At 39.8% G+C, this 11315-nt stretch overlaps 1 protein-coding gene across 2 annotated transcripts; it reads right to left on the bottom strand.

Annotated features, from left to right (window-relative positions):
* Nucleotides 1–249: 249 nt before the first annotated feature.
* On the bottom strand, nt 250–11057 carry LOC112261492 (thioredoxin-related transmembrane protein 1). 2 transcript variants are annotated; one of them, XM_024436868.2, is made up of 8 exons: nt 10782–11057; nt 9633–9748; nt 9115–9160; nt 8560–8667; nt 6294–6339; nt 4273–4374; nt 3892–3958; nt 250–3567 (listed from the first exon to the last, which is right to left on the bottom strand). In XM_024436868.2, the coding sequence occupies exons 1-8, from the start codon at nt 10982–10984 to the stop codon at nt 3344–3346; spliced, it is 912 nt and encodes a 303-aa protein (XP_024292636.1). In that variant the 5' UTR covers nt 10985–11057; the 3' UTR covers nt 250–3343. The 2 variants fall into 2 exon arrangements, with proteins under 2 accessions (XP_024292636.1, XP_024292635.1); XM_024436867.2 differs by having other exon boundaries at nt 8560–8688; nt 10782–11050.
* Between the last annotated feature and the right edge of the window lie 258 nt (nt 11058–11315).

Below are 11315 nucleotides of genomic sequence, written 5' to 3'. Positions count from 1 at the left end.
CCTATACCTGCACTACACCGCTGCTGTTACGACAGTAGGCGGCAGCATCGGCCTCTCCAACCCAGCTCTTTAAATTAAATGTAACTCTTGCAATAAAACTTCTGACAATCTCTTTAAGTGTTTGAGAACCATATGCTTTTTTCTTCTTCCCTCCTCCTCATGGAGCCCATGCACATGCCATGTGATAAGTTGGATTTTGTTGGTCTTTACTTCCAAATGTCTAAATAATACAAAACACAAAACAGATTAAAAAGTCTCAATTGCTTTACTGACAATAATGCAATATTAAACTAAATCTGATGTTCAGATCTACAAATGTTTTGACATATTACATGTTATCAAGGGTAGTTGTGATCCAGGAAAGTCCAGCATACTGTAGATGAGCAGCCGACATGTTGGTGACACAATTTACTGTAAACGGTCAAAAGGTAATGCAGTAGCATGGGAGTGTGCAGCGCTTCTCAAATGTAAAATGTATGCGTTTCCACACTCTCGTCCTAATAAATGTCACACTCAAGAGAATGCCCTCAAAGACTGCACTAGGAGCACGGGAGTGAGGAGCGCAGTAGTATTTAGAAACACCCATAGTTTGTCCAAAATAGAAGAGCCAGAGTGACCATAGGAGTTGGCAAGGCAGCACAAACAGATCTGGGACCAGGCTATTAAAGAACTCCCTTAATAATTGTAGCTGTAACGACGGGCATGCATTGTGTCTGACGGCTGACTGACATGACAGCCCATTACCAATCAATAATCATAAACGGTTCTGATTAATATGGAAGAACATCACACACAGGTGAACACAACATAAGCTACAAATCCAAAATACAGTCCACTGCCAGCTTTACAAAGGGGTGGATATTAGCTTTACAGTGGAGATTGACAAAACAAGGTTATTTACATTTTACAGCACAATATCTTTGTAACAGGTTGGTGTTGTGAACGAGCCCCAGTATGGCCCTGTTAGGAGAGATCCGCTTGAACACCTCTCCAACTGCTAATTACTAGTGGGAAACTTGTCTATCATCCCTGAGCTCCGACTTCTCCCACATGCTGACCTCTGACGTCACCTACTAAGAATATGACCTCGATAACATACAATTTCAGCACTTAAACACAATAAAACATTATTTATGTAAATAAATCTGTTTTTTGAACATTACAACTTGTTCACAAGCATGACAGCTGTACTTTTTGTTTATGGTTGATACCGCTTGTTGGCCATTAGCCAATCAGCGTTTCTCAACAAGTTCACAACACGCATCCAACTGGTATTTATGACTTCCCAACTGCTAATTACCACTTTTCTAGTTGGTTATGAACTCAGTATTAAAGTGGAGCTGAACTTCCTGATTTAGCCTCGGTTTCAATTCTCATCATTCAGTAAATGCAACTGAGAACAACATCTGGGTTATGGAGGCATGTTTTGATGTGGGTGTCTCTTGTGTGTGTTCGAATGAGGGAAGTGTTTGTACTTTCACTCTGACAAAACAGTCCACAGTTACTCAACCTTCTAGATAACTTGAAACCATCAATCCAGATCTTGTATCTGGAAGTAGCCTAGACTAGCTAGCAAACTAGCTAGCAAGCTTCAGCCAGCCCAAAATTGGTTTGACTTCGTATATCCTATTGTTGGTGCTATTTTTCCTTTTCAGTTTTTTTAAATGTACCCTTTTATTTAACTAGACAAGTCAGTTAAGAACAAATTCTTATTTACAATGACGGCCTACTCCGGCTAAACCTGGACGAAAAATTTGACATGTAAATGGTACATAATTTTCATATTGCACACCTTTTAGTTGCCTCAAATGCTTTCTATATATATATTAATTTCTAGAATTTCAAAAATTGACATTAAGTCATTGAAATCTGGCAGTATTGATATTTTAAAATAACTGTCCCATGTACCTTGAGTAATTCTAACTAGCCCCATAAACATATTGAATGTCAAACCAAATTGACCATGGCATTGTGCTCCAAATTGATGATTACTTGGGGGCAGGATAAAAAAATAAATAAAATAAAAACTTCATTCCATGACACCATTTTTTCCTAATCATCTCATAAACCTGTTATGGACGAGACTGACTTCAGGAGCGAAATGATCCCATTTCCACTTCATAGTCAATTTTGACACTAGAATAAAATGTTTGACTCATACCGATGCAACACCAGCCGTTTTTTAAAAAGGATAAATTCCTTATTACGTTCAGTTGCTCTTTAATAATCCATACTGAACAACATTCACCAGGGAGGTTTAGCACCACAAGCCTTCATACATTGGTGTGAAATTTAATAAAAACCAGGCAGGCAGCAGAGATTAAACCATCCAGTCTTGTAGAGCCAGAGCAGAGCATCGTAACTCAAGTCAACATCTTTGTGCCATTGCTGATTAAAGTCCAAATGGAAACAGAGAGTCCCTGCCCCGAAGAGATTTGATCATAAGTTCCTGTATAAAAGCTTGCCAACTGCACTCATTATGAAGGTGGAAAAGAGGTTCCAGATGTACTTCTGCACAATATTTAACCATTCTAAACCATTATGGAGTAGCACGGTGGGTGGATGCACGTTCTGTCAAGGAAGACTTGGATGAAAATAAATTATGGGATTTCTGAGATACAAAAACAGTGAAAAGGAGAAAAAAAACAAGTACATGTTAGATTATATGGAATATATCATACAATGAAATGCACAAAACACAAGCTGTATATAATTTGTTAAAACATGGATTAACACACAGAGATTCAATAAACACTGAAGAAATGCATAGCATAAAAGTGGCAAAAAAATGTGCCATTTCTACTGCACTCCATACCTAAACCACACCCAATTTAATTGGTTCATTAGGGCACGCAATGGAAAATTAGCATTTTAGATTGGACAAATTTGGATAAACCCTGCCTGTTCCAGTCTGTTCTCTTCAAAAGATAGATAATGAACACGACCCTAGTCTTGGGAGTGTACAGTAGCGGTAGCACCTCCAGTCCAGGAGTGCTGGTGGTGAAAGCAGAGCACTCCCGGTGAAGCAGAGGGAGAATACAGGAAGTACGACGTCGCCGGGGCGTCGCTAGGGCTCTCTGTAAGCGGTCTGCTGTAAACTCTACTGCTGCCAGGTCTAATATTCATAAAGCATGAAAGAGTAGGAGTGGTGACCTAGGATCAGTTACCCCTGCTCATGTAATCTTATTTATTATGATCTAGAAGGCAAAACTGATCCTAGATCAATACTCCTATTCTGAGGCGCTTTATAAATATGAGCTCGGGCCCCGAACCGGGCTGCTTCCCCAGCCCCGCCGCGTCTCCCACGGGTGTTAGGCGGCATCTGCAGTTCCCCTCCAGCCCTCTAGGAGTCCTCCTCCTCCTCACGGTTGCCAACCACCCTCTTTCGCAAGACCTCCTCTGGGTAACCTGGCCCTCTGGCCTCGGGACGGCCCACTGGAGACACTCTCCTCCAGACCTCCTCCTGTTCTCCATCTTCATCGTCCTCCTCATCATCCTCCTCTCCATCGGCCTCCTGCTCTTCCTCCAGCTGCTGAATAAGCCTGGCTTGTTCCATCGTCTGTTTCTCTGGAACAGGAAAGTGACAAAAGCAATGTGAATAACAGAACATGACAATAACAAATATGTTACATTATTATACTCCATGCCATTGCTCCTAAATTAAAACATGTATGCACGCATGATTTTGAAGCTGGGTCACAACTTAGGAAGAATACAAAAAAAGACAAAATGTCTGTTCTCGGAAAGAAATGTTTATGATAAATGATTTCATGTATTCTTCCTCTATAACTTCTCTAAGAGTTCTTGCTTAATGTCGGCACATAAACAGTGCTACATACTTCGCAAAGTTGCATTTGCATGAACATGGATTCGCTGTCATCTCATACTCACTCTGGTAGTAGTTTGGGGAGTTAAATCGTCGTGATGGGAAGACAAAATCAGCTATGAACACCAGTATCTGGGAAGAGAATGCACAAGGGAGGCTGGTGAGGTTATCGAGGAGAGCAGACTTGATGTTACTGTAAGATATTGATCTCTTGCGCTCGTTGCCTCCAATAAGATCCAAAGTCATACATTTTTCCTACATTGCTCACATTTTGTATAGGTGGCCCACTATAAAGGGTATGCACATACTACTAAATAATACTTTGTCAGATGCCTTTCAGGACACCTTACATTATAAGTACATTCAAATCAAAGTGCAAGTAAAATCCATCAAACAAAGACAGAATACATAGGGATCACATATCAAGGGGTATGACTTTAACGAACCAGTCCCAGGGCTAGGCCAGAGAAGAGAGTGGCCAGTCCAAAGATGATGTACGAGCCCCACACTGGAATACCCAACTGCTCTGTCAGGTAGTTATGGCAACGCTGGAGGGGAAAGGACAACAGGAACGCAATAAAAATTTAAGTTAAAGTCAAATGCAAGTCAAACCACCCGGACCATGTTTAAGAAGAACATTCTCCTAAAATTGTTCACAACTCATGTGAAAATTTGTCCCAAATGGCAGCTATTCCCTATACGTGTGCCTTCAGAAAGTATTCACACCCCTCAACTTTTTCTACATTTAGTTGTTATAGCCAATATGTCAAATGGATTCAATTTAGATTTTTTGTCACTGTCCTACTCAATACCCCATAATGTGAGTGGAATTTTCTAGAGCCTATACATGAGGGTGATGGAGAGAGAACTCGCAGGCTGTGGAAATTGAAAATACTGCATTTTAGACAAGCCGGGAGAACAAATACAGCCTATAGCTCAAGTGTCAAACTCAATTCAAATGGATTAAATTCACAACACCCACTAATGTCAAAGTGGAATTATGTTTTTAGAAATATGTATAAATGAAATAGAAATGAAAAGCTGAAATGTCTTTCGTCAATAAGTATTCAACCCCTTTGTTATGACAAGCCTAAATAAGTTCAGGAGTAAAAAAGGTGCTTAACAAGTCACATAAGTTGCATGGAATCACTGTGTGCATTAGTGATTAACATGATTTTTGAATGACTACCTCGTCTCTGTACCCCACACAAAATATATTATATGTAAGGTCCCTCAGTTGAGCAGTGAATTTCAAACACAGATTCAACCACAAAGACCAGGGAGGTTTTCCAATGCCACGCAAAGGACACCTATTGGTAGAATTGTATTCTTTTTTTTATAGCAGACACTGAATATTTCTTTGAGCATGGTGAAGTTTTTAATTACACTTTGGATGGAGTATGAATACACCCCGTCACTACAAAGATACAGGCGTCCTTAACTCAGTTGCCAGAGATGAAGGAAACTGCTCAGGGATTTCACGATGGGGCCAATGTGGTGACTTTAAAAACAGAGTTTAATGGATGTGATAGGAGAAAACTGAGGATAGATCAACAACATTGTAGCTACTCCAAAATACTAACCTAATTAACAGAGTGAAAATGAAACCTGCCCAGAATACAAATATTCCAAAATATGCATCCGGTTTGCAACAAGGCCCTAAAAATAATACTGGGAGAAAAAAAAAAGTGGCAGTTGAAATTGTCATGAATACTAAGTGTTATGTTTGGGGCAAATCTAACACAACATATTATGGAGTACCACTCTCCATATTTAAGCATAGTGGTGGCTGCATCATGTTATGAGTATGCTTGTAATGTTAAGGACTGGAGAGTTTTTACAGGATAAAAAAAATAAACAGAATGGATCTAGGTACAGGCAAAATCCAAGAGGATAGCCTGGTTCAGTCCGTTTTCCACCAGACACTGGGTGATGAACTCACCTTTCAACAGGACAATATAACCTAAAACACAAGGCCAAATCTACACTAAAGTTTGCTTACCAATATGACCGAGAATGTTCTTAAGTGGCCGAGTTACAGTTCTGAATTAAATCTGCTTGAAAATCTATGGCACGACATGAAAAGGGTTGTCTAGCAATGATCAACAACCAAATTGACAAATATTGTACAATCCAGGCGTGCAAAGCTCTTAAGAGATTTAACTAGAAACACTCAGAGCAGTAATCACTGCCAAAGGTTATTCTAACATGTAAATGAGATATTTCTATATTTCATTTTCAATACATTGGTTAACATTTCTAAATACATGTTTTCACTTTGTCATTATGGGGCAGTATGTGTAGATTGGTGAGAATACATTTTTAAATTCAGGCTGTAACACATCGAAATGTGGAACAAGTCAAGGGTTATGAATACTTTCGGACTAGAACCCTAAAGGCCTTGTTCCAAAGTGTGGTACAAATGGGTTCTAACAGCACGCAGGGAGAAGGCAACAGCAGGACTCACCCTAATGAACATTGACAACTTGAAGAGAGCTGACATTGTGTTCATCCTGCAGAGGAAGAAAAGGAATAAAATGCCTTTTAAACTTTTTAAAATGAGAATCTAATAATCAACAGCTAAAAACAAAAGACTGTAACCAGGTTAAAGTGTCAGTGGCTGACAGAGGGAGAAATAAGCATGGTTTGCATCCCAAATGGCACCCCCTTTCCTATATAGTGCTCTACTTTTGACCAGGGCTATGGTCAAATGTAGTGCACTATATAGGGAGTAGGGTGCCATTTGGGTCTGTTGGTTGCATGTCTAAACCTAAAACTAAGTGGCAAGTAACTACCAGGAGAGGTTGGAGTGTAGTATTTGATATTTCCTGTGGTTCTGAAGTGTAGTGTGTGTCACTGACGAGAAGAACAATTGTGGTTAAGAATGAGTAAAAATAAGATGCTGTCTTCATGAGATAGCTACCATACATTTCCATGTAGAGTCATCTACCCCTATATCACATACTGGGTACAGGTCACTCATGTTATAGCCTTAAATATCTCAACAAACCTTTTAGACCGAAACTATAAATATGTATGAAACATCCATCCTCTAAAAGCAGCCACCAACCTCTGAGTCAAGATCACTTTCGCAGTCAAAAAGCAATTAATTTTTATATTTTTTAAACATGGCTTAGAAAAAAAAATGTAAGCCTATGCACCATTAACGTAATAAAAACAGCAGCTCTTTGCTGTATTCTTTGTCAGTGCACTTGATTTAGCCACAGCTCTCGTGGTCCGGTCGCTGTGTAGGTGAACAAATTAAAATGGTTCAAAGGGGAACACTTTTCCAAAGCCCTTCGCACCTAGTAGGAATCAGTTGCACTACCGCCAAGAGCACAAGACCGAAAAAAAACGAAGAAAAAAAAAAACAGTACACTAAGATAGGCAGAAACTGCTTCTCCAATAGAAATCCCCAATCACACATGTAGGTGATGTCATGGCGACGGATAGCTACGCTCAGAAACACGTCATCGGGTCTAACGGTCATCTCGCGCCAAACTGCACAGGCTGTCTAACCAAAAGGCACTCATTTGATATAAAAGTAGTTTTTGATGAAAATGTTAACGTGTCAGTTTGGCACTTTCACGAGTTTGGAGTAATTAACGTTCAAATATTTAAGACTGTGGCTTGAATCTAGGTTGTGCCTTTAAAACGATTGAGACAATTAACTACCATGGGGGGAAAAAAAGTTTGCTTCTCAAACCCCGGCCTGGTCTGCTTGGCCTGTTTTGCCACCGTTTTTTTGGGGTACTCGACTATTTGAATATTTTTTATTTTTATTTTTATTTTTAAGGCCGGCACTGGAAAATACATTTCTAATTTATCTATATGCCAACAGTGAGCAACAATGCGCAATTTATAATAACCACTACAGATAACAAATCCTAATTGCCTCATATATACAGTCATGGTCAAAAGTTGAGAATGACAAATATTAATTTCCACAAATTGCTTCAGTGTCTTTAGATATTTTTGTCAGATGTTACTATGGAATACAGAAGTATAATTACAAGCATTTTATAAATGTCAAAGGCTTTTCAATTGAGTTTATTATGCCTGCTGTGTGGAATTTTCTTTATGACTAACCTTATATTAAGACCAAAAATGATTTTACACGTTAGAGCCAATTTTTACTTTGTGGCTGTGGTAACTAGTGACAACCGGAAAATAGCCTAAGCTGAAAATGACGCAATTATTCCAAAACTGCAGCTCATTGTTGGAACACAAATCACTACTTCAGCCAACCAGTACATTTTGAATTTGTGATAAAACTATAATTTGGCAAGGAATGTAGCTTGTGTATCTCGTCAGTTAGATACGTTTTTATAACTAGGCTTTTACCTCTGTAGGCGCAGAAGTAGAGGGAGGGCGTGAGACATGGAGGGAAAGGGAATTTAGGGAACATAACTCTGATGCTTGGCTTATATACTTTTTGGTCCCTCAAATGCATATGTACAAATGGAACACTAGAATCAAAGCAAATTAACTTAGTCTCCAAGACAAACTTTCAACCAAATAGATTTTTTAAAACATTTTTTAAATTTAAAAAAAATCTCTGCTTAAAGATTGAGTTGACGTCAGTAGGAGTACTCGAGTTCTCAATTACTCATGCCCATCCCCATCTCGAGTTGACCTTTTCATTACAGAAAGATCCAAAAAGGATTTTGTTTAAGTTTCACACAGAACGACCCAGTATGGAGAAGAGACTGACGATCAAACCATCCACTCACATGAAGGAAGATGGTCCAAACCAGGAAGAAACCGGTTCAATGCCCTGCCACTTCTTCTCATCAATAAAGCTTAGGAATTCATCTTTGGTGCGAGCCCCCTGGTACCTCCTGAACACACCATCCTTACAGCTGATTCACACACACAGTTATCACAGAAATCTAGCACACAATTGAAAACAGGTTAACAAGCCAATAGTGGCATTAACCACAATAAGGACAGATGTAGATTATTTGCCTATTGCACCACTAAGCTATAGGGTGCAATTGAAAATCATTTACTTTTTCATAGCAACATAGGAAGCTAGTGTCTAAACTGTGTGTAGGATCACAACAGTAGCAAAAAAAAGAGACATGAGAAAGACACACTAACATGTTGTCTTCCCAGACAAAGTCTGAAGCTATCTAACAGCCTCTCACATTCCAGTGAGGGTTATAAACTGAAATGATCACATTTACTGGTGAGTGCAGTCTACATAGTGGTTAGTTGGCATGCATCTGTGAGAAGAACAGGATATGAGACATACAGCAACTTCACGTAATGGAGAGAATACTTACTGGTAGATGGTCGGAAGTGAAGTGATAATGAATCGTCCACTCAAACCTAAGGTGCGGGTGGGGGAAGGAGAGCAGAATGTTAGTGAATAGGACTTAATATATATAATATGACTTTCTCTGAATGACACCAACATCTTGTTCTTGACTAATATTACAGGACTACAAAAACCTGGTAATAATAGACTATAGCTAGATAGAATGACATGCATTGTCTACACTACAGAACATAGTGGGTGTTGTGGGAAACAGCCAGGGCCTTAATACAAAGCTCTCTGACCCCTCCCCGCCTAATTTATCTGTGAAAGGAGTAGGGTGCAGTTACCCATAGACAGTAATCTTGGGTCAGTTTAGCATTTTCCCTACTAGTAGTTAAGGTTAGGATTGGGGGATGGAGAGCTGATCGCATATCTGTACCTAGGGGAAACTTAATCACGGAGCTCTGTGAAACCTGAAAAGGGAAGTAATTGACAAGCAGACGGTTGGGCAGGCAGTCAGCCAGGGAAGGAGAGTTTACATACCAGGCTGTTCAGTAACATCCACTTTCGCTATGTTGACACCCATGTCCTCCCCCCAGTCGGCAAACTCATTCCACATGGGCTGGAGCTGCTGGCACGCCGGACACCAGGGGGCAAAGCTGCCGGGGAAGAGTGAATTGAGGCCAAAGATTGGCATGACAATAACATTAGCTAGACAGTTTTCAAACAAAATAAGCTGACACAACTACACATGATTCAATGGTAGCAGTTGTCAACATGTTATGAATGATCAACATTAGTCATATCTATGATTGTAAAAAGATTTTAAAATCAGAGTTCTTCATATGGACACTGAAGCATACCTTAGCTAGGTCAACACAACCTACCCCATTCATTGACGCTAACCATTTTTAGCTCCCATGGAGGATAGTATCTTCTGGCTGGGGAGTTTTGTTAAGAGCCCAAACGCTCGTTATGAACGTTAAAATGCATCGCTTGCGGTACGGTTTTGGAAACATACGAAACGCATCTTTCATATTAGCGAGAAATAATTACTTCATACACACATTTATAGGGTTCCAACATGGACACATCTCCATGTTACAGTGCTTGTTTACGAAAGACAGAGGCGGCCACCTGTGCTAATTAACGGGCTCCAAACACCTGTGTGTAAGCACCTGTGTGTAAGAAATGCAAGAAAATGGCTTTAAAACTGCACATTTCTCTCTGCCCTATGACAAAATTACAGGAAATTAGCTTGAAAACAGCAATTGTCTCAGTGGCCAAGAGGGTGTCTACATTTTTTTAAATATATGGTGCCCCCCACCCCCACTAAGTTTGCCACCTCTGCTTAAAGAAATCGTAGTGGAAACACTGCTAATTATATGTAGACGCCTAACAACAATACTCAGTATCCAGCAGCCAAACGCTAGCTTTCCACCTCATTGGACCTGATTTTCATGTGTTACTTGAAAGCATTTCATTTAGATTCCTAGCTGCAAGCCTAGCTACATTGTTGCATATCTAAAGCCAAGGCTACGCTAGTTTATCAAGATCAGAACTAGGTGATTAGGTGTGGTCTGAAAATCCACACGTGCCGATTCAAAACGACAAAAAAACGACTATTGCCGAACAACGTAGCTATATGACTAGCTAAGCAGTTAGATTAGCATGCTTGCTAGCTGTACTTACAATTCAATCATCCATTCCCCTGCCAAGATGTCTTCCCAGTTTCCGTCAGTGATCTCTTTGAGGCTACTCGGTTTGGCCAAAGCTGGCTGCGACGTCAAGTAAATAACCAAAATTAGTGAACATGTTAGGATAATCGATTTTGATCGCAAAGGTAAAGAAGACAACATAGCATCGCCGATTTTATAATCCAGCAAGGGCGCCATGTTTAGGTCAACTCTTCGTCGATCGTTGCTAGTTACCACAGTCACAAAGCCAGAATTATGGCTAAACCCAGCCTATTTATACAATTTCTCTTCTTAAAATCAGATTTGATCCTAACCTTAACCACACTGCTAACATTATGTCTAACCCTAACCTAAAATTTAAAAAAATAATTGTTCACGATATTTTGACTTTGTGGCTGTGGTAGCTAGTGGCAACCCTCTACTTTTTATTTTTTTGCATTACAAGAATATTGTACAAACCAATGTATAAACCGGGTGGTTCGAGCTCTGAATGCTGATTGGCTGACAGCCGTGGTATAGCAGATCGTAT

Source organism: Oncorhynchus tshawytscha, linkage group LG11, assembly GCF_018296145.1.
Source record: "Oncorhynchus tshawytscha isolate Ot180627B linkage group LG11, Otsh_v2.0, whole genome shotgun sequence".
Classification (NCBI taxonomy): domain Eukaryota; kingdom Metazoa; phylum Chordata; class Actinopteri; order Salmoniformes; family Salmonidae; genus Oncorhynchus; species Oncorhynchus tshawytscha.
Note: the sequence above shows the minus strand (reverse complement) of the source record. Positions and strands in the feature narration are given on the sequence as shown.

Excerpts from the sequence above, each read along its gene's own strand:
- LOC112261492 (XM_024436867.2), bottom strand. The coding sequence starts at position 10,984 with ATGGCGCCCTTGCTGGATTATAAAATCGGCGATGCTATGTTGTCTTCT. Across the intron at positions 8,689-9,114 it reads TCACTTCCGACCATCTACCA|CTGTAAGGATGGTGTGTTCA; the intron begins GTAAGTATTCTC and ends TGTGTGAATCAG. Across the intron at positions 6,340-8,559 it reads TTTGGACCATCTTCCTTCAT|GATGAACACAATGTCAGCTC; the intron begins GTGAGTGGATGG and ends CTTCCTCTGCAG.